General features: G+C 40.8%; 1 protein-coding gene across 2 annotated transcripts in view; it reads right to left on the reverse strand.

The window, feature by feature from the left end:
- The window catches only part of IRAK3 (interleukin 1 receptor associated kinase 3), a 62,857-nt gene that overhangs the window by 35,674 nt on the left and 6,484 nt on the right, over positions 1-20,699 (reverse strand). For both annotated transcript variants that reach the window (XM_058742113.1, XM_058742111.1), the window contains exons 2-5: positions 9,830-10,012; positions 4,394-4,452; positions 3,715-3,769; positions 2,301-2,452 (exon numbers count right to left, since the gene is read on the reverse strand). In XM_058742113.1, the coding sequence (XP_058598096.1) occupies positions 2,301-2,452; positions 3,715-3,769; positions 4,394-4,452; positions 9,830-10,012 (449 nt within the window). The remainder of the gene's footprint in view (positions 1-2,300; positions 2,453-3,714; positions 3,770-4,393; positions 4,453-9,829; positions 10,013-20,699) is intronic.

The following is a 20,699-nucleotide window of genomic DNA, read 5'->3' on the forward strand; positions in this document are numbered from 1 at the left end:
TTCATTCAATTCACCTAACGAACATTTACTGAGCAACTTCCATGGGCCAGGCTCTGTAATAAGGCTCCGGGATACAAAGATAAATAAGATCTTTAAAAACCATCATCTAGTCCATTGGGAGAGGTGCATGAAGAAACCAGTATTAGGAGGTATTGCTATGGTGCTGTGGCTGCACATTGGAGGGTCACCAAAACTATACCAGAAGGGTCGGAGGCAATCAAGGAAATGATCATTGTCCCTAGGACAGGAGGGAAAGGAGATCTAAAGGCAATGACATTCCATTCTGAAGCCAGACTCCTGGAATAAAAAATAAATAAACAAAAAACCCCAAACCTCCCCAAACCTTCCAAAAACCTCACAAAAACTCCCAGTGTGAGTTGGTGGCAGCCATGGAGAGAAGAGGAAAGTAGAGAGAGGGCTGGAACCTTTTGGGGAGGTGGCCGTGGGGCTCAACCCCAAGAGAACCTACAAATGGGACTGGGACACACTGGCCCTAGGAAACAGGCTTCAGTTAGACCACCTCTAGATAACCACATTCTCTTTGTTGAATGGTGTTTCATTTCTTTATTAGACCGTTTGTCTCCTCAGGAATCTTGAGACGTCCGTATAAAATCAGTGGGTATAAAATGCTATGTAAGGACTGGAGAAATCAGGTTAATAATTAAAGAAAAAAAAGGGCCCCATAATCTAAGCTGCAGAGGAGGAATCGCCCAAGATCCATCCTCTCCCCCATTTGCCCAGCCCTATCTCACCGATCGTGAGATTTGGTCCATTTCACCTCCTGGCTTAGACATACCTTCTCCTTGCCTCTGCCCTAGCTCAGAGCGGGGCTTCTCAACGCTGGCTACACATCCGAACCACATGGGGAGCTTTGAAAAAATACGGATGCCTGCCACCACTATGCTGACCTAACCTGATGCTGAGGGATCATTTCAAAAAAGCTCCTGAGGTGACTCTAATGTTAGGCTTGAGAACATGGGTTTAAGTCCCATCCATCTCTTCACTACCCATCTAAAACCCCCTCTATCCACCTCCAGCCTAGTCCTTGCCATCTCTGCTCTAATGCCTCTGCCGACTTCCAGCCCATGACCTAACCTGTGCTCAGAGTTACATCTCAAAAACACAAACCTAATCCTTTCACTCTCCCACTTAAAACCCACCCACCGACTTGAGCCATCTTTCCCGTGTCATCTGCCATTACCCTCCCACCCCCTGCTCTACGTTCCCTCCACCCAATGATCTGTTATTAGTAAGGCATATGTTTGCACACACGCACCTCCAGGCTGTTACACCTGCTATTTCTTCCACCCAGAGAGCACTTCCCATGCCTCGTTCCCCGCCAAAATTCTACTGGGCTTTCAAAATCCAGCTGAGAGGTCACTTCCTTTCGTTCGCTTTTCCCATTTGTCTATTGCAGAAATGTTTATCAAGTACTTCCTCTGTGCCAGGCTCTCTTCTGGGTGCTGGATCTGCCCCTGCCCTGGCTGTCTTTTCTGTGCTGCCATGACCTCTTGTGCAAATCTGGGCTCAACTACTTCTCACGCCATAGCTTAATCTTTGCTTTCTTTACCTGACCGTTTGCCCCACAGGACTGAGCTCCCGGAGGATGGAATGATGCCTTATTCATCCTTGCCCAGCACCCATTTCACAGAGAGAGTTGAATGAATGTTTATTGACTGCTGACTAACGATGAAGAACAGCAGAGCAGTTCTCCTGGGTGTATGTGTGCCTACCTGTCTCTTCCTGACTCCTGGGTGTGATACCCCAACACCCTTTCTGCTTTACTGGCTGCAGTCACTCAGCTTTCTCCTAAACTCCAACTCTGATCATTGCCTCGCTCCTTCTATTTGAAGCCTCCCCTTTCCCACCCTCTTGAACTGTGATAAACGATAATTTATAAAGTAGCACCAAAGACCAATCTGGGGCTTAGCCTGTGAAGCTGCCTGGAGGAGACACGGCCCATCCTAAAAACAAAACCAAAAACAAAACAAAACAACACAAGAAAACTGGAGCAGACCAGCACAGGCAAAGTGCCAAGCTCCTACACAGCTCTTCAGAAAAGCCTTTCTCCTTCGACACATCTGGGGATGGGAAGAATTTCACTTCCACATTCCTGCGAGTCAGGCATTCATTTCATGGTCTTTTCTCCAGTCACCTGAGGTCATATATCTTATTTCCATTTATTAAATTTTATTTTCGAGTATATCTCCTTTCAATGTTGATGAAAAATGACACATTCTAGCATGAAATATGAGCAAATAAATGGAACTGATATCCTGTGATAGTAATTCTTTCCATACCTGTTTAAATAATTTAATGGCATATGTTCGGTTTTGGATCTCCGCTCTGTATACCTCAAAAATCTCCCCTTCTCCAATTAGGAAGTCTTTGTGGAAATTTTTGGTTCCATCTCTGATGTTTTGAAAGCTGATGGAGGATTTAAACAATATTCCTTAGGACAGAAAGTAGGGAGAAGATAAGTTACTTTTTCTTTTTTTTCTTTTTTTCTTTTTTTAAGAATCAACATCATCATTAAAAAAGAACCATAAGTTCCATATTAGAAATACTTCAGAGCCCAGCAGAGAGCCAGGAGCAGAAGGCCCAGGAACCAAAACTGAAGCCCATCTCCGCACATTTACTTGGGTCTGGCTCCCACCATTCCACAGAACAAATGCCTTTTTAGATATCTGAATAATAGTTCTGTGATTCTATCACCCTTCCAAAGAGGTCAGCCAAAGAACTCAGTTGAGGAAAGTTTTCCAGGACTCCACTTCTTTGTCATTAGATCAATGGATTGCTTTTGACTCACTATGAACCTAAAATCATTAAAAATAAAAAAAACCTATGGAAGTAGAAACTTTGTTATGACTAAACAATATTCTCCAAGTATGACTGATAGAATCATTTTTCATGAGCCAAATCCTCTAAATCTCTAACTTACTTCCTCAGAGTAAATTAGGAAGATGCTTCAGCTTTTTAAAAAATCATCTAAAGCAGAGATTGGGAGAAAACATTTAAAAGGTAATCAAATACATATCCAAGGGGAAAAGCTTAACTAAATCCTTCAGAGCCCAATTTTGGCTATATTTCCACATTTGCTGTTTGATTTACATCTTATTGTTAAATCTTAAAGGACCAAAATTTTATCCAACTTCTCTAATTCTCTTTTGAACCAAGGAAGGTACAGATCTGGTGGTAAAGACGAGGCAAAGCAGCCTTAACTAGCCATTAACATTGATCAGAATGATTCCCAGGTAGAATTAAATTATTCTCCCTGCTAATAAAGTAATAAAAGTGATATGGAAATAATGAGACTTTCATAGTGACCTTCGGCATTGCTCTACAAACGTCTCTAAAGATCTCTGCAAGGGCTATCACAATTTCTAACACTATATAAAACCCAATGTAATTTTTAAATGTTTTCCTACGACACATAAAAATGCAAATTTCACTAACAGAAAGTGTGAAAACCCCCCCAGGGAAGAGACCACAATTATGTTCTCCATTGGCCAGTGGATTTTTAATATAACAATAATATATTATCCATCAGAACTTAGTGTCAGTCAAAACTGCAAGTATTTCAACATCCATGAAAATTTTACCCTAAACCTGCATATTAATGAAGAGTTAATGTGTTCATTGGATATTTGTCTCTGTAAGTTAACTTAAAGCAAAGCATGATTTAAAGTAAAAAAAAAAAATTTTTTTTTTTACCTTTTTCATTATGTTCAGGAATAAGAACATTATCCACTGTGACATTGGCTATTTCCTAAGAGAGGAAATACATACTGAAGTAATTCCATTTCATAAGCCTAGAAAGAACAGAACCTTAACAGAAATCCAAAGCTCCCCCTGGACTATACAGTGCAATAGAGCAGAATCTAATTTAGAAGAAAGCTAGTAGAAAGCGAAGTTACTTTATTTAATTCAACAGTATTCATTGCCTTATGCATTTAAAGCTTCCATACTAACTACAAAAACTCAAGTATCAATGTCATAGTTACAGTCAATTTTAAATGACTTCTAGTGCTATAAAAAATGATCGCTGCCAATTTATTTGTTCCCATAAAAACCAGCAGCAACATGCAAAATGCCAAGTAGAACAGGAAAATTAAAAGCTGAATTAAGACAAATGCGTAACTCACAGCACTCTTACCAGTTCTAAGCCTTATCTATGACAGATCACTGAGAGGAGAAAGCTCTTCACTCTTTTCCCACAAATCTCTAGTTTCCTGAATCCCCAACTAAACAAAGCAACGAGAAAGCTAAAGCTTTACTGGTTTTAAAAAAGTACTTGCAAACCATCATTTTTCTGTCTGATAATTTCATCCCCCATGCTCAATTATATATGCAACAGAGTTCAAGGTTCATTATCTCTGCACATACACTCTACCTTGGGTAACATGTTTGGAAATCTATCTCCATGATGACTCTGACTCTTCAAGGGTGCTCCTGAAAAGAAAGAAAGGGAGGTAGATACAGATAAAAGTTTATGTCTCTAATAAGCATGTTTTTTTTTCCTTTCTTAGACTGTGAAAATAAACACCTTGCTAGTAGTGTTAATTTCTAAAGTTCAGTTGCATTCCCTTTGAATGGTTACAAATTAACATATGTAAATAGCTTTGTAATGATCAAATATTATTCATACATGTTTTTGTTTACCTAACGTATAATACCTACCTTACATTATTGATAGACATCATTAAAAATATTAAAGTAGAAAGTAGAAAATTGAAAGGAAAAAAGCAACATTGAATCAGCTTTTTGCCCATATATTTTAAAAAAAAAAATTTTTTTTAATGTTTATTTATTTTTGAGACAGAGAGAGACAGAGCATGAACAGGGGAGGGTCAGAGAGACGGAGACACAGAATCTGAAACAGGCTCCAGGCTCTGAGCTGTCAGCACAGAGCCTGATGCGGAGCTTGAACTCACGGACCGCGAGATCATGACCTGAGCCAAAGTCGGCCACTTAACCAACTGAGCCACCCAGGCACCCCTGCCCATATATTTTAAAGTTGTATAATTATGGGATTATATCTCCTTAGGTTAGTTTATTTTGTATCCCGTCTTGTGCCGTAAGATATTAGAGGGGTGTGTGTGTGTGTGTGTGTGTGTGTGTGTGTGTGTGTGTGTGTAATCAGCCACAAACACCTATCACCCCTCCCCAAATATACACCTTAACTTCTGTATGTTCTATTTGAATTGAGGTAGTCTATGTAGCTTCCTGCAAAAGATGAAAACCCTGAAGTATCTTGCTGTCACATCTGACATTTTGATTCAGACTTCAGAAAAATTTTATTTCATCTTCTAGTTTTTCTTTGACTGTATTCTAATGTTTTAAAAAACTACTTTGCTTAGAGGACCAGCAACAAAACATAACCAATTAATAACAGACCTCCTTGAGCAAACTACAAGCCTAGATCTAGCAGACATTCTCTAGAATATTCCATCCAAAAACAAAAGAATATACAAATACTTCACAAGAGCATGTTGAACAGTCTCCAGGATAGACCATATCTTGAGCAATAAAATGAGCCTCAATAAATTTGGAAGGACTGAAATCATACAAAGCATATTCTCTGACCACAATGCAATTAAAATAGAAATCAGTAATGGAAGGAAATTTGGGAAATTCACAAATACATGAAAATTGAACAACAAGTCCATAAATAACCAATGAATCCAAGAAGAAATCACAAGGGAAATTATAAACTACTTTCAGATGAATGAAAGTGAAAACACAACATACCAAAACTTATGGGATGTAGCAAAAAGAGCACTTAAAGGGAAATTTATAGCTGTAAATGCCTACCTTAAAAAAGAAAAGGGATCTTAAATCAATAACCTGAATTTTCACCAAAGGAACTAGAAAAGAAAGTGCTAAATTGAAGGAAGCAAAGGAAGGAAAGAATTAAGATTACAGTGGAAATAAATAAAATAGGTAATATAAAAACAAAAGAGAAAATCAATGAAACCAAAGGGGTTCTTTGGAATAATCACAAAACTGATTTAGCTAGACTAACCAAGAAAGAGAGGAGACTCAAATTACTAAAACCAAAAACAAAGAGGAGACACACTACCAACCCTATAGAAATAAAACGAATTGTAAGAGAATATGATGAACATTTGCATGTAAAAAATTAGATAACTAAGGGGCACCTGGGTGGCTCAGTCAGTTAAGTGACTCTTGATTTCAGCTCAGGTCATGATCTTGAGGTTCGTGGGTTTGAGCCCTGCATCCAGCTCTGTACAGGTGCAGAGCCTGCTTGGGATGCTTTCTCTCTCCCTCTCTCTGCTCCTTCCCCACTTGCGTGCTCTCTCAAAATAAATAAATAAACTTAAAAAAAAATTAGATAACTGAAATGGCACAGACAGATTCCTAGAAAGACACAAACTGCCATAACTAACTCAAGAAGAAATAAACAATCTGAATGGACCTATTGCAAGGAAAGAGACTGAATTAATAATTTAAGATTTCCTACACACAAAACCCCAGGCCTGAATGGATTCACAGGTGAATTCTATCAAATATTTAAACAAAATTTAACATCAGTTCTTTACAAATTTTTCCAAAATAGAAGAGGAGGAAACAATTCCCAAATCATTCTATGAGACCCAATATTATCCTAATACCAATGCCAGGTAAAACTTCACAGGAAAACGATAGTCCAATATCTCTTATGAACATAGATGCAGAAGTCTTCAACAACAACAACAAGTCCTCAATGAAATATTAGCAAAGTAAATCCAGAAACATGTAAGATTATATGCCATGATCAAGTGGGATTCATTCGGGAATCCAAGATTGGCTTACAATATGAAAATCAACCAATGTAATACACCACATTAATAGAATGAAGAACTAAACCCATGAAATCCACTAACCTAACGTAAAAACCCAAGGAATAGAAGAGAATTCCCTCAATTTAATAAAGGGTATCTGTGAAAAGCCCACAAATAATGTCATACATCATTATGAAAAACTGAATGCTTTCCCCTTTACATCAGGAACAAGAAAAAAATGTCTGATCTTGCCACTTCTATTCAACCTTATACCAGAGGTTCTAGCCAGGGCAATTAGGCAAGAAAAAGAAATAAACATCATGGGGAAGTATCGTGTAGAATAAAATTTGAACTAAGGGCACTAAAAGTCATTGTCCTTTTGTTGCCCATAAAAAGGAAGGCAATATTCATTGTCATATAAAATTGAAGATTCAAAATGGCTCTCCTAAGAAGCCTGCAGAAAACTGGATTTTATGTCAAAAGTAGAAAACAATTATGACCATTGAAATATAAATGCAAAATGTGATATGTAAGAGCAGGCATACCAGAAATATAATGAAAGCAGGTAAGGATTCTCGTTTCTTGAACAGCTAGGCTATGTCTGAGATATGAGGGAATGCTTTATGGATGTGAAAACACCTAATGGCAGCCACCTGAATCGCAGGAATAGTGACTGGGAGGAAATACAAGACTTTTCTCAGGAGGGCTTGTAAGAAATTCCAAATCCACAAAGTGATCTCTCCTCTAAAATGAAAACCATCCCACCAAACTGACAATTTCAAGGGAAGGGAGGCAAAAATGGATATTTGAGCAAATAATGGATTATTTGGATAACTGGTAAGTCTGTCCATGGGAGCAACAAACAACAACTAAATCTTTTTTTTTTTTTCAACTTTTTTTTTTTTTGTTTTTTTTATTTTTTATTTTTTATTTTTGGGACAGAGAGAGACAGAGCATGAACGGAGGAGGGGCAGAGAGAGAGGGAGACACAGAATCGGAAACAGGCTCCAGGCTCCGAGCCATCAGCCCAGAGCCTGACGCGGGGCTTGAACTCACGGACCGCGAGATTGTGACCTGGCTGAAGTCGGACGCTTAACCGACTGCGCCACCCAGGCGCCCCAACGACTAAATCTTTTTATGCACTTTCAGTTAGGAACTCTAACTTCTAATTCATTGAGTAGCTATCATAGGAGACACGTGTTCATTAGGCTCACTTAACGGTTTCCATGAATCATCACGCTGCTTCTTTGAACAAGCTAAACAACTAACATTTTAAAGATTTAGTTTCAAAGCATCCACTCAACAAGTTGCAATTAAATAATGCTATTTTCTCAGCAAAGGACTCAGACCAAAATGCTATCCTCCTCTTCATCTCAGATTTACCTATCTCCTGATACTAGGGCAGTAAATAATTGTCTTTCCACCAATCAGCGAATCTCCTATGTTTAAAAATGAAATCAATTTTGCACGTGCAACAGGAGTCAAGCAAGGATGTGAAATTTTCGTCTACTCACAGTCCACATCATTCTCTGCTGTGTAAATAAACAACACAGAGAGTGAAAAGGTATCCTGAAATCTATTCCGGAATCTGTAAATGTAAAACATAACCCTGCGTCCTATCAGATTGGTGTGAGTTTATATTGTGAACGATAAGTTGTGTGGGTGGTTTCAGCAGCTGGAAAAGGCTCAGAGAATGAAAAGGCAGTGCATTTACAGTGTCCAGGGAGTCACTGTACTTTACTTGGTCAGTCAGCTTCGTAGTGAAGCAGTCCATGGGACTAAACCAAGTGAGGAAACAGTGACAAAAGAGATGAGCCACGTTTTACGGGAAATACCGTAGTGGGAGCCTATTGGGAACTGTCTAATATCCCATTAAACGTAAAAAGCATATAAAAGTCAATCTGAAGGTACAGTGTTCTGGTACAAATTTCGCAGGATTTTTTCTAGGTAGGGGTGATAAGGTAGAGGTATATTTGCATGCAAATATACGGAACTAAAAATACCTCTGGATAAAAGAGCCAAAAGAACAAGGATGCTGATTCAAAAGAATTTTCAGCCTAAGAGCCCTGAGTCTGTAACGTAAGACCCAAGATCACTCAGGATCATTCTTGTTGAAGTGAATAAATCTAAAGTGGAGTAAACAGAACAGGGGACACTAGGAACTTATTTTATTGATAAAGAATGAACAGAAAAAGTTTCATGAGCTTTCCTTATCAGGTTGCTTTTAAGTGTAAGTCATGACACAGCATCAGAAACACATAAGACAAATAGAGGGAGGTATTAGGCCACTGTGAAATGAGACTTGTAAGACAGAGTTAGAGACCCTGGCATAAAAACACCACTGAAGATAAAAGATAAGCCCCAGACATCATTTGCACTAAAATACAAGGGCGGGGAAAGAGAAAATCCAATTATATTTTGACGTATATGACAAAGCTAATTATAAAAGTATTTATGTTTTACTCAAACACTGTGATTCTGTTTACGATTCAAATAGTATCAGAGTTTTGGATGGAAAACTGATTCTCTTAGCTAAGAATGAAACGTTTAAAAAAATGTAATTTAGAGGTACCTGGGTGGCTCAGTCAGTTAAGCATCTGATTTCGGCTCAGGTCATGATCTCACCGCTTGTGAGTTCGAGCCCTGCGTGGGGCTCTGTGCTGACAGCTCCAGCAAAGTCTGGAGCCTGCTTCGGATTCTGTGTCTCCCTCGCTTTCTGCCCCTCCCCTGCTCATACTCTGTCTCTGTCTCTATCTCAAAAATAAATATTTTTTAAAAAATTTTAATGTGTAGTTTACAAGTAAAAAATTTTAAAAACCTAAACACGTGGTAGAAAGGACTGTGTTGGATAACACAGGCAATAAGAAAAGAAAGTGTCGCCCAAAAGAAGTGATAAAAGCCTTCAGATAAAGCCTCAGGTAAGGAATCCTTGACATATTGTATAACCAGTCATGGTCTTGAACAAAATGCAATATTTACATTTATAAATTGCAAACTCTATAAAATAGACAGAGAGCCACATCATAAGAATCATAAATGTTTACCATGATTCACAATTAAATGGATAGCTCGATGATGCCCCATCTCCTGGAGGATCTGTAACAAGTCACCGATGGTCTTGTTTTTCTGTGCCCAGGACCAGAGTAGTTCTCTTGTTCCACTTTTACCTTGGTCAACATATTTTTCGATGTGACGAACATCCAGCCAGCTGTTTGAAAGTCGCTCCGCTGTAGAAATCGCAACAGGAAGAACCCAAAAATAGTTTACTTTTATTGGAATACATGTGTAGGGATACTTTATATGTTTTAGTTCACATTATTTATAATTTTTATTTTTTTAATTATTTTTTTTAATGTTTATTTATTTTGAGAGAGAGAAAATGTGAGCACAAGCAGGGCAGGGGCAGAGAGAGAGGAAGAGAGAAAATCCCAAGCAGTGTTCTAGCCGTCAGCACAGAGCCCGATACGGGGGTCGACACAGAACTCAATCCCATGAGCCATGGGATCGTGACCTGAGCTGAAATCAAGAGTTGGTCACTTAACTGACTGAGTCACCCAGACACCCTGTCTCATACCTTTATCTTCTGGAAAGTCTAAAAAATTTAAAAAGCCAGATACACATGGATGGATAAAATCCAATTGTCATCTGAGTGTGGTCGTGGGGACCCTCAACACGTCACCATAACTGGCTATGGAAATCAGCCTTTTCTTCTGCCACACACAAATCTGGAAGCTTCTCTCCAGCAGTAACCAAGGTAACCTCATTGGAGGACACCCCTATCCCCCAGTGATACTCTCCAAAGGTTGATGTCCTTCTAAAAGACGAACAGGGGCTCAGACCTGAGAAGTATAATAAGCCCCCTACAGAACTATCTCTATTCAGTTTATTTCAGACTCTAAAAGACTCTAAAGTTTTAAAAAATTTCTTAGGGAGCTACTACACTAGTTATAGTACTTGAATTTTTTTTAACATTTATTTATTTTTGAGAGAGAGAGAGCACGCACCCACGAGTGGGAGAGGGGCAGAGAGAGGGAGACACAGAATCCAAAGCAGGCTCCAGGTTCCAAGCTGTCAGCACAGAGGCTGATGTGGGGCTCGAACTCACGAACCGTGTGATCAGCACCTGAGCAGAAGTCAGACACTTAACCCACTGAGCCACCCAGGTACCCCAATAGCTGCGGTATTTGAATCAAGACATCAGAAAGACAAACATCTTTTGATTTCATATGGCATCCCTTCTCCCCACATTTTCAGTCCTTCAAGGGTTTGCTAGACTATTCAGTTTCCTTCAACTTTCTGTTTTTGCTGAGAGCATAAGTATATCCTGAAAGTTGACAGAGATTACAATATGCAACCATAACTGCCCCCCTCTTCCTGTGGACCAAAAGTGGACTCGGTAGATATTACCAGTGCTCACCAATATTTCCAATCTTCTGCCCCTTCAGAGAGGATTACATCTTCCTGCCCTGGGTTAGTTATGCCTATGTGTCCCTTTCAGCCAGGAACACTGAAGAGCCAGGGGGCAATTCACCAGGCACCCATGCTCGCCACCAGGTATAAGCACATGTTGATACGGGGGTGCTTCAAGATCAAAGCCACCTGGAATGCGGGGCCACCTCATGAGGTCAGCTGTTTTGGACTCTCAGTGCTGTTCCCACAAGCAAAAAGCAAACTTCGGTTATGTTAACCACTGGCAGTGATTTGGGCAGTGCTTGTTACTGCATAAAACTTAGTCTATCCTGGTCAATACCCACAAAGTTTCATCTTTCAGTCACATCTTGTATCAGAAAAGAGTGAAAGGAAGTGGCATTTCCAGTAAAGGATGATGAAGTTGAGACATTCAACTGGAATGTATGCTTAGGCTGTAAAGGAAAAAACAGCTACAATAACATATCTGACATCATTAAGTTGGACTGTTTTTGCCTTTCCTCCATATTTTAAGTTCTGGCAAGAATATCTTTATTATCTATTTCTTGGAAGAGATGATGTCTCATGAAGAGGCAAGGACTATCCAACTGTCAATATATGTTTTAGATAGCTTCACACTACAAAATAGAAGGGGACCTTCAAAGCAAAAATATTTATCAAGACGTAGTAACTCTCTATTTTTTTTAAATTAAGTTTGCTTTAATGTTTGTTTTTGAGAGACAGAGCGGGAGAGGAACAGAGAGAGAGAGAGAGAGAGAGGGAGACAGAATCTGAAGCAGGCTCCAGGCTCTGAGCTGTCAGCACAGAGCCCGACGCGGGGCTCGAACCCACAGACTGAAAGATCATGACCTGAGCTGAAGTCAGATGCTCAACCGACTAAGCCAGCTGGCACCCCAGTAACTTAATTTTTAATGTATTTCTTTTGATGATGTGATCTACCTATTTGGTTGAGGCACACTTTTCATAAACACTTTAACTATTTCTAAAAGCTCTTAGGGGAAATAGTGCAAATCGGTACAATTTGTCAACAGGCCCAAAATGGCGTCACTTAGGCCAAGTCACCAAACGGGGCTAAATACCTAATCCAGTACTGTAGTTTCAACCTGCATCAGAAATATAAATCTTACCCAGTTAGTCAGGAATTTTCTGATCAGTTCCTTTGAAGTAATCTGTTACATGGGCCCTCTGTATCCCCAGAGGAAGATGAGGTAATCTGCATGATAAGACCCCCTGCTCTTCTCCCTAAGGGAAAGAATCTTGCCAGGAACAATACTTTTTTTTTTTTTTTTTTCCTTTAAGTTTTTGTTTATTTATTTTGAGGGGAGGGGGCGGGGGAGGGGCAGAGAGTGAAGGAGAGAAAATCCCAAGCAGCTTCTCTGCTGAACTGGGGCTGAAACCTATGAACCGTGAGGTCATGACCTAAGCAGAACAATACTTTTCTTTTGCTAATAATTTTCTTGCCCACCATCCTTCCTGGAAAATAACCTTCCATTTTGTACAACTCCCCGGAACTCCCTTCTACTTGCTAGGCGGAATACTGACTGATTCGTGAATTATTAAATAAAGCCAATTAAAATCTTCAGATTTACTTGGTTGAATTTCACTTTTTAACAAGTTCAAACATTTGTTGACTGTGCTAGTAGTATAGTAATTGCATACGTCAAGTGTATGTGCAGCAAGAAGAGGGGTCCCTAACTAAAAATGGGGGCCTCATGGAGGTGCCTGGCTGGCCCAGTCGGGGGAGTGTGCAACTCTTGATCTTGGGATTGTGGGTTCAAGCCCCATGTTGGGTGTAGAGATTACTTAAAAATAAAATCTTTAAAAATAGGCGGGGGGGCACCTGGGTGGCTCAGTCGGTTGAGCGACCCACTCTTGATTTCGCCGCCCAGGTCATGATCTCACGTTTCATGAGATGGAGCCCTGCATCGGGCTCTGCACTAACAGCACAGAGTCGGCTTGGGACTCTATCCCTCTCTATCCCTCTCAAAAAGATAAGGGCATCATGGAAAGCTTCCTAGAGGAATGGTTTCTGGAGCCTGAGCCAAGTTTAAAATTATGCATACTTCTAAAGAGAGGCCAATACTCAAGGAATTATTGGAATTAATATACTATACTGGGGAGAAAAAAAAATCATGGGAATTTCAGTCGGGAAACAAAATAAAGGAATGAACTGTGAACCCCAAAAGTAGACTACATTGTCTTCAAAAGGGAAGTCTCCATCAAGACAGAGGACCCTTGTGGCCACCTGGGTATACGCATGAAAATGTGTGTTTATTCGTGGCTCTGCCATTCGCCTGCGGTGCAACTCTAGGCAAGTCACTGAGCAATTTCAAACTTCTCATCAGTAAACATCCTCTGCAGTCCATTTGAAGTCCCTCCCAAAACAGACACTAAACTTGGTTGCCCCTCTCTGGTCTGCTGATTATAGGAGCACTGACCTTAAAATACCTCTTCCGGCCTTTGGAACACTTCCCAGTCTCCAGATTAACATTCCAACAGGGGAACACTAAATATCAAATCTCAGCAAAGTGAAAGTTTAGGTTTCTACTTTTTCTATTAGTAGATTACTTGGCTGAAATTTATAGAGTATCAGGCATAATGTACCATATAAATTAGTAATACGTATACAACATACGGCAAGCTTTTATAAAAAAAATAAAATAAAACAGCTCTGTCTCAGGGCACCTGGCTGACTCAGTTGGAAGAGCATGTGACTCTTGGTCTTGGGGTCATGAGTTCAAGCCCCACGCTGGTGTAGAGATTACTTAAAAAAATTAGTTAAAAAAAAAGCAAACAGTTCCCTCTCTACTTTAAAACTCTGGATAAGACATGACATGATTTTGGGATGAGACATGAAGGGAGATGACAGCCTTGCGGGCTACCAGTCAGGGAGGAGTATGAGGGTGTGACATTGTCACCAGCTAGACCCCAGGACCTGGCCTTTACTATCCACCTGCTACACTCATTAACTTTTGTCTTACATTTTTCCCTAAGCTCTACCTTCTGGCTTTTCCCTTAACTCAGACAAATGAAACCCAAAACCACCCCCTCCCCCCAACAACCCCAGGTGATGGCGACTGCCTTGACAAGACCTCCTGCTGGCCCAGACCACCCAGATCATTTATGCTAAACCAGCCTGGAGCTTGTGCGGCTGGACCATGGAGTGAGCTGTGGAATAACTTATGATTATCTTTATCTCATTATAATACTAAAATCTCCACCCAAGGAGGAGCTTCAGTGTCATTTACATAACACACGATGTCATATTGTCATGTTTCCTTAAGGTGCATGTGTGATGTTATGCTCACCTCTACACAGGAAGACAAGGCTTCCCAATCTAAATATTCATCCTAACACTGAACAAAAGGAACCCATTCACCCTCTCTCAGGCAGTCATGGCTTTGGAAGCCAGTCCCCATGATCTTATTTGCCGCATACAAAAGTTTTCTTTGTGGGAAAACGCAACCTGGTGCAGTTTCTGACTCACCAAGGCACCAACTCATGTTTGTCCAGTTATGACATCAGCTCACTTTACAACAGGGTTGAATTGGGACAAAACAGAAGAGCCTGTCAGATGGGGAATTGTTCCAGAAATGAAGGAAAGGGCCTGAGAGGGCAAAGAAGAGGCCAGTATGCTTAGAGCAGAGGGTTCACGTTAAAGAAAAGGTGAACAAGCCCCATGGGGTCTCCCTGTTACCTTTGTAGGTACGCACTTGGCACATAGTAGATGTTCAATACGTATTTGCTGAGTGACAGAGGCCCTGGGTGTTAGCACACAAACTTAAACTCTATTCTGAAAGTAAACAAGGCCAAAGATTTCTGAGAAGGCAGTGCAAAGATGGAAGCTTTAGTTTTGGGAGGATCCATCTGGCCGCAGGAGTACCAGGAGTCTCATATACCATATTTGCACATAAAAAGGTAAAAACATTTTAGGGCCCACAATTCTCACAGTAGAAAAGGAATAGTTTAGGGGCACCTGGGTGGCATCCAACTCTCGGTTTCAGCTTAGGTCATGATTTCACAGTTTGTGAGTTCAAGCCCTGCGTCGCATCAGGCTCTTTGCTGACAGTGCAGAGCCTGCTTGGGATTCTCTCTCTCCCTCTCTCTCTCCCTGCCCCCTCCCCTACTCATGCTCTCTAAATAAATACACAAACAAACAAACAAACTTAAAATTAAAAAAGGAATAGTTTATAACCCCAAAGGAGATCTAGAGTTAACTTTTCAAGTCCCAGGGAATATCGGATTTCCCACATCATTCTAGTCCCCAGTTTTCTTTTTCTTTGTTCAGTTTCTGAATTTCCCTTTTAAGAGTGCAACAGGCCATGATTCTGTGCTCTCCCACCTTGTGACTTGAGACACAACAGATACCAAAAGAGCTGAGGTTTTACTTCCCTAACACTGACCAGGATCAAAGGGTTCACAGTTTGCACCAGGTCTATGGAAAGCAAAGGCATTTTTCTAGTAGCAACAGTTCATGGAGTAAAACTGACCCAGGCTCAGTTGAAATGGATACCGCATGCATGGGTTGCTTCCAGGATAAGAAACGAAATACATTTTCTCTTTCTCTAACTGGTGATTCATAGTACAAACCTTAATAGCTTTTCTTCAATGATGATGCATTCTGCATAGAAACACCACTAACGAGCATTATCAGCATCCATAAAGTGTATAATTCATTTAGGTCAAATTCTAGACAAGAGCTTCAATGTGATGATACAGGAAGGCAAACTCTTGACATGTTTATTAGTCAGATCCTTCCATATTCATAGTTTTCTCTAATCCTTTCCTGTTTTCTTCCAGAACATAGATCTTTGTTTATTCATGGCACTAAACAAATAAAGAGTAAAGTTCTCAATGACTAATTGTGTTGTTAAACTTAAGAGCATTCTAAATGAAAAGATAAATTAAGAAAAATACGCTGTTGGGGCTTCTGGGAGGCTCAGTCCGTTGAGCGTCCAACTTCGGCTCAAGTCATGATCTCCTCGTTCCCAAGTTCCAGGCCTGCATCGGGCTCTGTACTGACAGCTCAGAGCTTGGAATCTGTTTCAGATTCTGTGTCTCCCTCTCTCTCTCTCTGTCCCTCCCCTGTTCTCTCTCTCTCTCTCTCTCAAAAATAAACATTAAAAAAATTTTTTTTAAGAAAAATATGCTATAGTTAAGTATTGTTTAAAAAAATTTTTTTGGAAGGCAAATCTTTTCTTTGAAAGGCATCTTGGCATAATAGAAGCCAAAAAGTCCACCTGAACAGTTCAGATTAGTTTATCTGAAGATACTGATTGCTTAATACTCATTTGACGCTCAAAGGTCCTTTTGGGCTCTGTTTGAGAGAGCAAGACTATCTAGGTAATGCTAACCACTGGGGAATTCAACTGCAGAAAGCACTCTCCACATGCAAATATGTCTCTGAAGGGGTTTTTTAGACTAATGCAACACACCCTTGTTTGGAATCTTTGTATTTGCATATAACCACAAGTCAAAACCCCTAGTAACTTAAGACTGCACTCTTGCAAAGCTTGTTTTGAGACAATATAATGGGAAAAGGAAAAGAAGTCTCTCTTCCTACAAAGCACACAATGCAATTAGGCATTCTTTTAAAATAACATTTAAGATTGAAGATATTTTTAATTCCAAAAGAAATAATACAAGTCAAATGTGTCAGTTAGCTCAACTCCTCTTACCAGACTATAGCATTAACACCCACTAGCTAAACATAGGGGAAGGGAAGGAAAAATAAGATAAAAAGAGAGAGGGAGGCAAACCATAAGAGACTCTTAAACACAGAGAACAAACAGAGGGTTGCTGGAGGGGAGGTGGTGGTGGGGGGGATGGGCTAAACAGGGGATGGGCATTAAGGAGGACACTTGTTGGGATGAGCACTGGGTGTTGTATATAAGTGATGAATCACTAAATTCTACTCCTGAAATCATTATTACACTATATGCTAACTAACTTGATTTAAATAAAATTAAAAAAAAAACCCACTAGGTAACAAATTTTACAAGAAGTAATTCTTATCCATACTTAAGCTTATGTTTACTTTTTACCCATACCTGAGCAGGACTCATATTCCATGGAAGGGCTATGCATGATTTTTCACGTATCCTTCTGCCCTACTCCCTCCTCAATCCCAGACTCAGGTAAGGACCTAACATTAACTACCTCTGGGAGAAAATTTTACAACAGTTCACCCTGAACACCAGCATTTCAGTCTGAAGCAGAGCTGTGTAATTCCTTACCCAGGTTATGATCAATACTATCTCCCCATGTTTTCTTCCTTTGTTAAACTTCTTTATAAAATGTGTATAGGCCGGGGCACCTGGGTGGCTCAGTCGGTGAAGCGTCCGACTTCTGCTCAGGTCATGATCTCATGGTTTGTGGGTTCAAGTCCCGTGTCGGGCTCTGTGCTGACAGCTCAGAGCCTGGAGCCTGCTTCGGATTGTGTGTCTCCTTCTCTCTCTGCCCCTCCCCGACTTGCAGTCTGCTTCTCTCTCTCAAAAATAAATAAATGTGTAAAAAAAAAAAAATGTGCATAGGCCTGTTGCCTACCTTAAATTGGAAAATCCCTAAAAGCAGGGACCATGACTTGTATCAGGTACAACGCTTTGTTTGATATTTTGCCCAAGAAGGTTTTGGATATTTAACAAACATCTGTTCATTATTCATTCAATCACAGATATTTATTGAATGCCTACACTGTACTACATACACTTTCAGATGCTAAAGGAGTAAGCAGGACATAAGGCAAACAAAAAATTCCCTGCCTGTGAGAAATAAGCCCACTGACCCAGTCAAAGGAGGGATGTTGAGACTCAGAGCACAGTGAAGCGAAGCTTTAATCAACGTTCTTGCAAGAGCGGGGTGTCTAATGGACAGGCAAACTGGGGGAAGTCACAGCAGACAACTTATCTCCTAGTATGTAAGCCCCTCCCCTGGTTCCTCTTTGGCTGAGTACTATAGCAGTGACAGCTTACCTGGATGTTGCCTGTCCCCATGTAAGGCAAAAAGTAGTCTGATTGGCACAAATGTACATTCCCTGAGGTGACACAGAGACCTTCAGTCCCTTTTCCCTCTGTTCTTTGGCGCATGTTCATTGCAAAGCCCACAAAAATAAGCACAGGAAAGAGAGAGGGGAAGAACCAGGAAGCGAAGTGTCTAAGGGTTTGGGACTCCACTATGGGGTGAAGGGGCTCATACATATTCCCAGTAGGTTGCAAACTTATCGTTAGGCAGCACAGCTTTATTTGGTATTTCTAAAAATGACTCCTCTCGCTTACTTCTCACACTGTCCCCTTGAAGCTTACTTCTAGATTGGCAAAAAAACAAATAAAAATTTACAAAATATTTGAAAGATGATAAATGATGGAGAGAAAAAGGAAGCAGGAAAGGGGCATAAGGAGGAGGAGAGTGTCTATTTTATTTTATTTTATTTTATTTTATTTTGAGAGACAGAGACAGTGTGAGCAGGAAAGGGGCAGAGAGAGAGGCAGAGAGAATCCCAAGCACTGTTGGGCAGTGCAGAGCCCAACAATGAGGCTTGAACTTGCAGAGCTCCAACTCACAGACTGTGAGATCGAGACCTGAGCCTAAACCAAGAGTCAGAAGCTCAACTGACTAGGCCACCCAGGCGCCCTGGGTGGTGGTGGGGGGGGGGGGGTTGATTTTAAAAGAGTGATCAGGAGAGATAATAGTTCATCAAAAACACAAAGCACAAAGGAGGTAAGGAAATGAGCCTCAAGGCTACCTGCAGGAAAATGTTCCTTGCTTGTCCGAGGAGGCCAATGGAGCTGGAGTGGAGCAAACCAGAAGGAAGTGAGAAAAGGCATGTAGGACTTTGGTGTTTACCGGGAGGTGGGAAGCTACTGAAGGGTTCTGAACAGGACAATGATATAATATCCCCTGCATATATACTTTAGTTCACCGGTCGGTGGCTGTGCTGAAAAGAGACTCGAGGAGGGCCAGGGTGGTAGCAGCAGGGAGCCCAGTTAAGAGGCCGCTGAAATTAGCCAGTGGGATCTCACGGTGGTTTGGACCAGGAGGGCTGTGGAGGCTGTGGTAAGAAGTGATCAGATTATTAGATAGATCCTGAAGGCAGAGTTACCAGTATACACTGAGAGACAGGATGTGGCTTGTGAGAGAAAGCTAGAAGTCACAGAAGACTAATATTTTCGGCTTGAACAAATGAAGGATGGGGTTGTCATTAGCCAAGATGGGGAAAAACTTTGGGGGAGGGAAGCATTTCTGGGCTGTTAAGTTGGAAATATCTGTCAAGTAGGCAAACAGAGAGATGGTACTGATGTTAAGAGGGAGACCTAGGCTAGAAATGTGGCATTATTACCATACAGATGCAATTGACAAGATAGTGGGTAAAGTAGATAAATGGAAAAGAGGGCCATGGACTAATCCCAGGGGCATTCGAGGAGGTCAGAGAGATAAAGAGGAACCTGTAAGAAGACAAGAAAATGAAGAGAGTGTGAATTCTAGAAGTAAAGAAAGTGCTTCATGGAGGAAGGAGTGATCAACTATGTCAAATAAAAAGAGACTGAGAACTGACCATTGAGTTTAGCTGCTGTGACCTTGGATGAGAGGAATTTTAATGGAGCAGTGGGGCATGAAACCCTGATTAGAGCAGGTTCAAGGGAAAATGGAGGGCCTGGAATATAATACACAGAATTTTGTCTTAAAGGGAACAGAGAAATGGGGTGGTAACTCAGAGTAGAAGTGAGATCTAGAGAGAACACTGCAAGATCAGAGAAATTACATGGTGGTCAAGAGAACACAGGCTCTATTCCACTTTCAGGGAGGGGAAGCATAACTCTCTCTTCCTTAACTGTGGGCTGCACATGGTGACTTTCTTCCAAAGAGTATGCCAAGAGGGAGAAGTATCAGTGTAGAAAACAGACAGACACTACCTCAGCTATGGTTAACAGCAACAGCGCTAAGTCATGTAAACAGTGGGCACCCTTGATATGATGTAATGAAAATAGCACTTTACCTCTGCCTCTCAAAAATCCATAACTTCAGTCTAGTCATGAGTAACACATCAGTCAAATCTTAGTCAAGGGACATTTTACAAAACTGTAGACCAGTGCTCCTCAAAACTGTCAAGGTCATCAAACACTAGAAAAGTCAGAGAAACGATCATGGCAAAGAGGAGCCTAAGGATACATGATGGCTAACTAACCTCTGGATGGGATCCTGGAAGAGAGAAGGGGCGTTAGGTAAAAATGAAAGAAATCCCAATAAGATATGGACTTTAACAATAACATATCAATATTGTAACAAATGTACCAGACTGTGGGGGATAAGCTTAGGAATCCCCCAGGGCCTACACCAATGGGTTAACAGGGCATAAAGAAACACAAAGTCATAAAATGCTCACACCCGAGTTTGGGTAAACAGATTGGCACTTTAAGGATAGGGAGGCACAAAGGTGCCAAGAATAGAGAGGTGCAAAGGCACCCCAAAACAGGGAAGGGGTGCTGAACC

This window comes from Neofelis nebulosa, chromosome 8, assembly GCF_028018385.1.
Source record: "Neofelis nebulosa isolate mNeoNeb1 chromosome 8, mNeoNeb1.pri, whole genome shotgun sequence".
NCBI classification, from domain to species: Eukaryota; Metazoa; Chordata; class Mammalia; order Carnivora; family Felidae; genus Neofelis; species Neofelis nebulosa.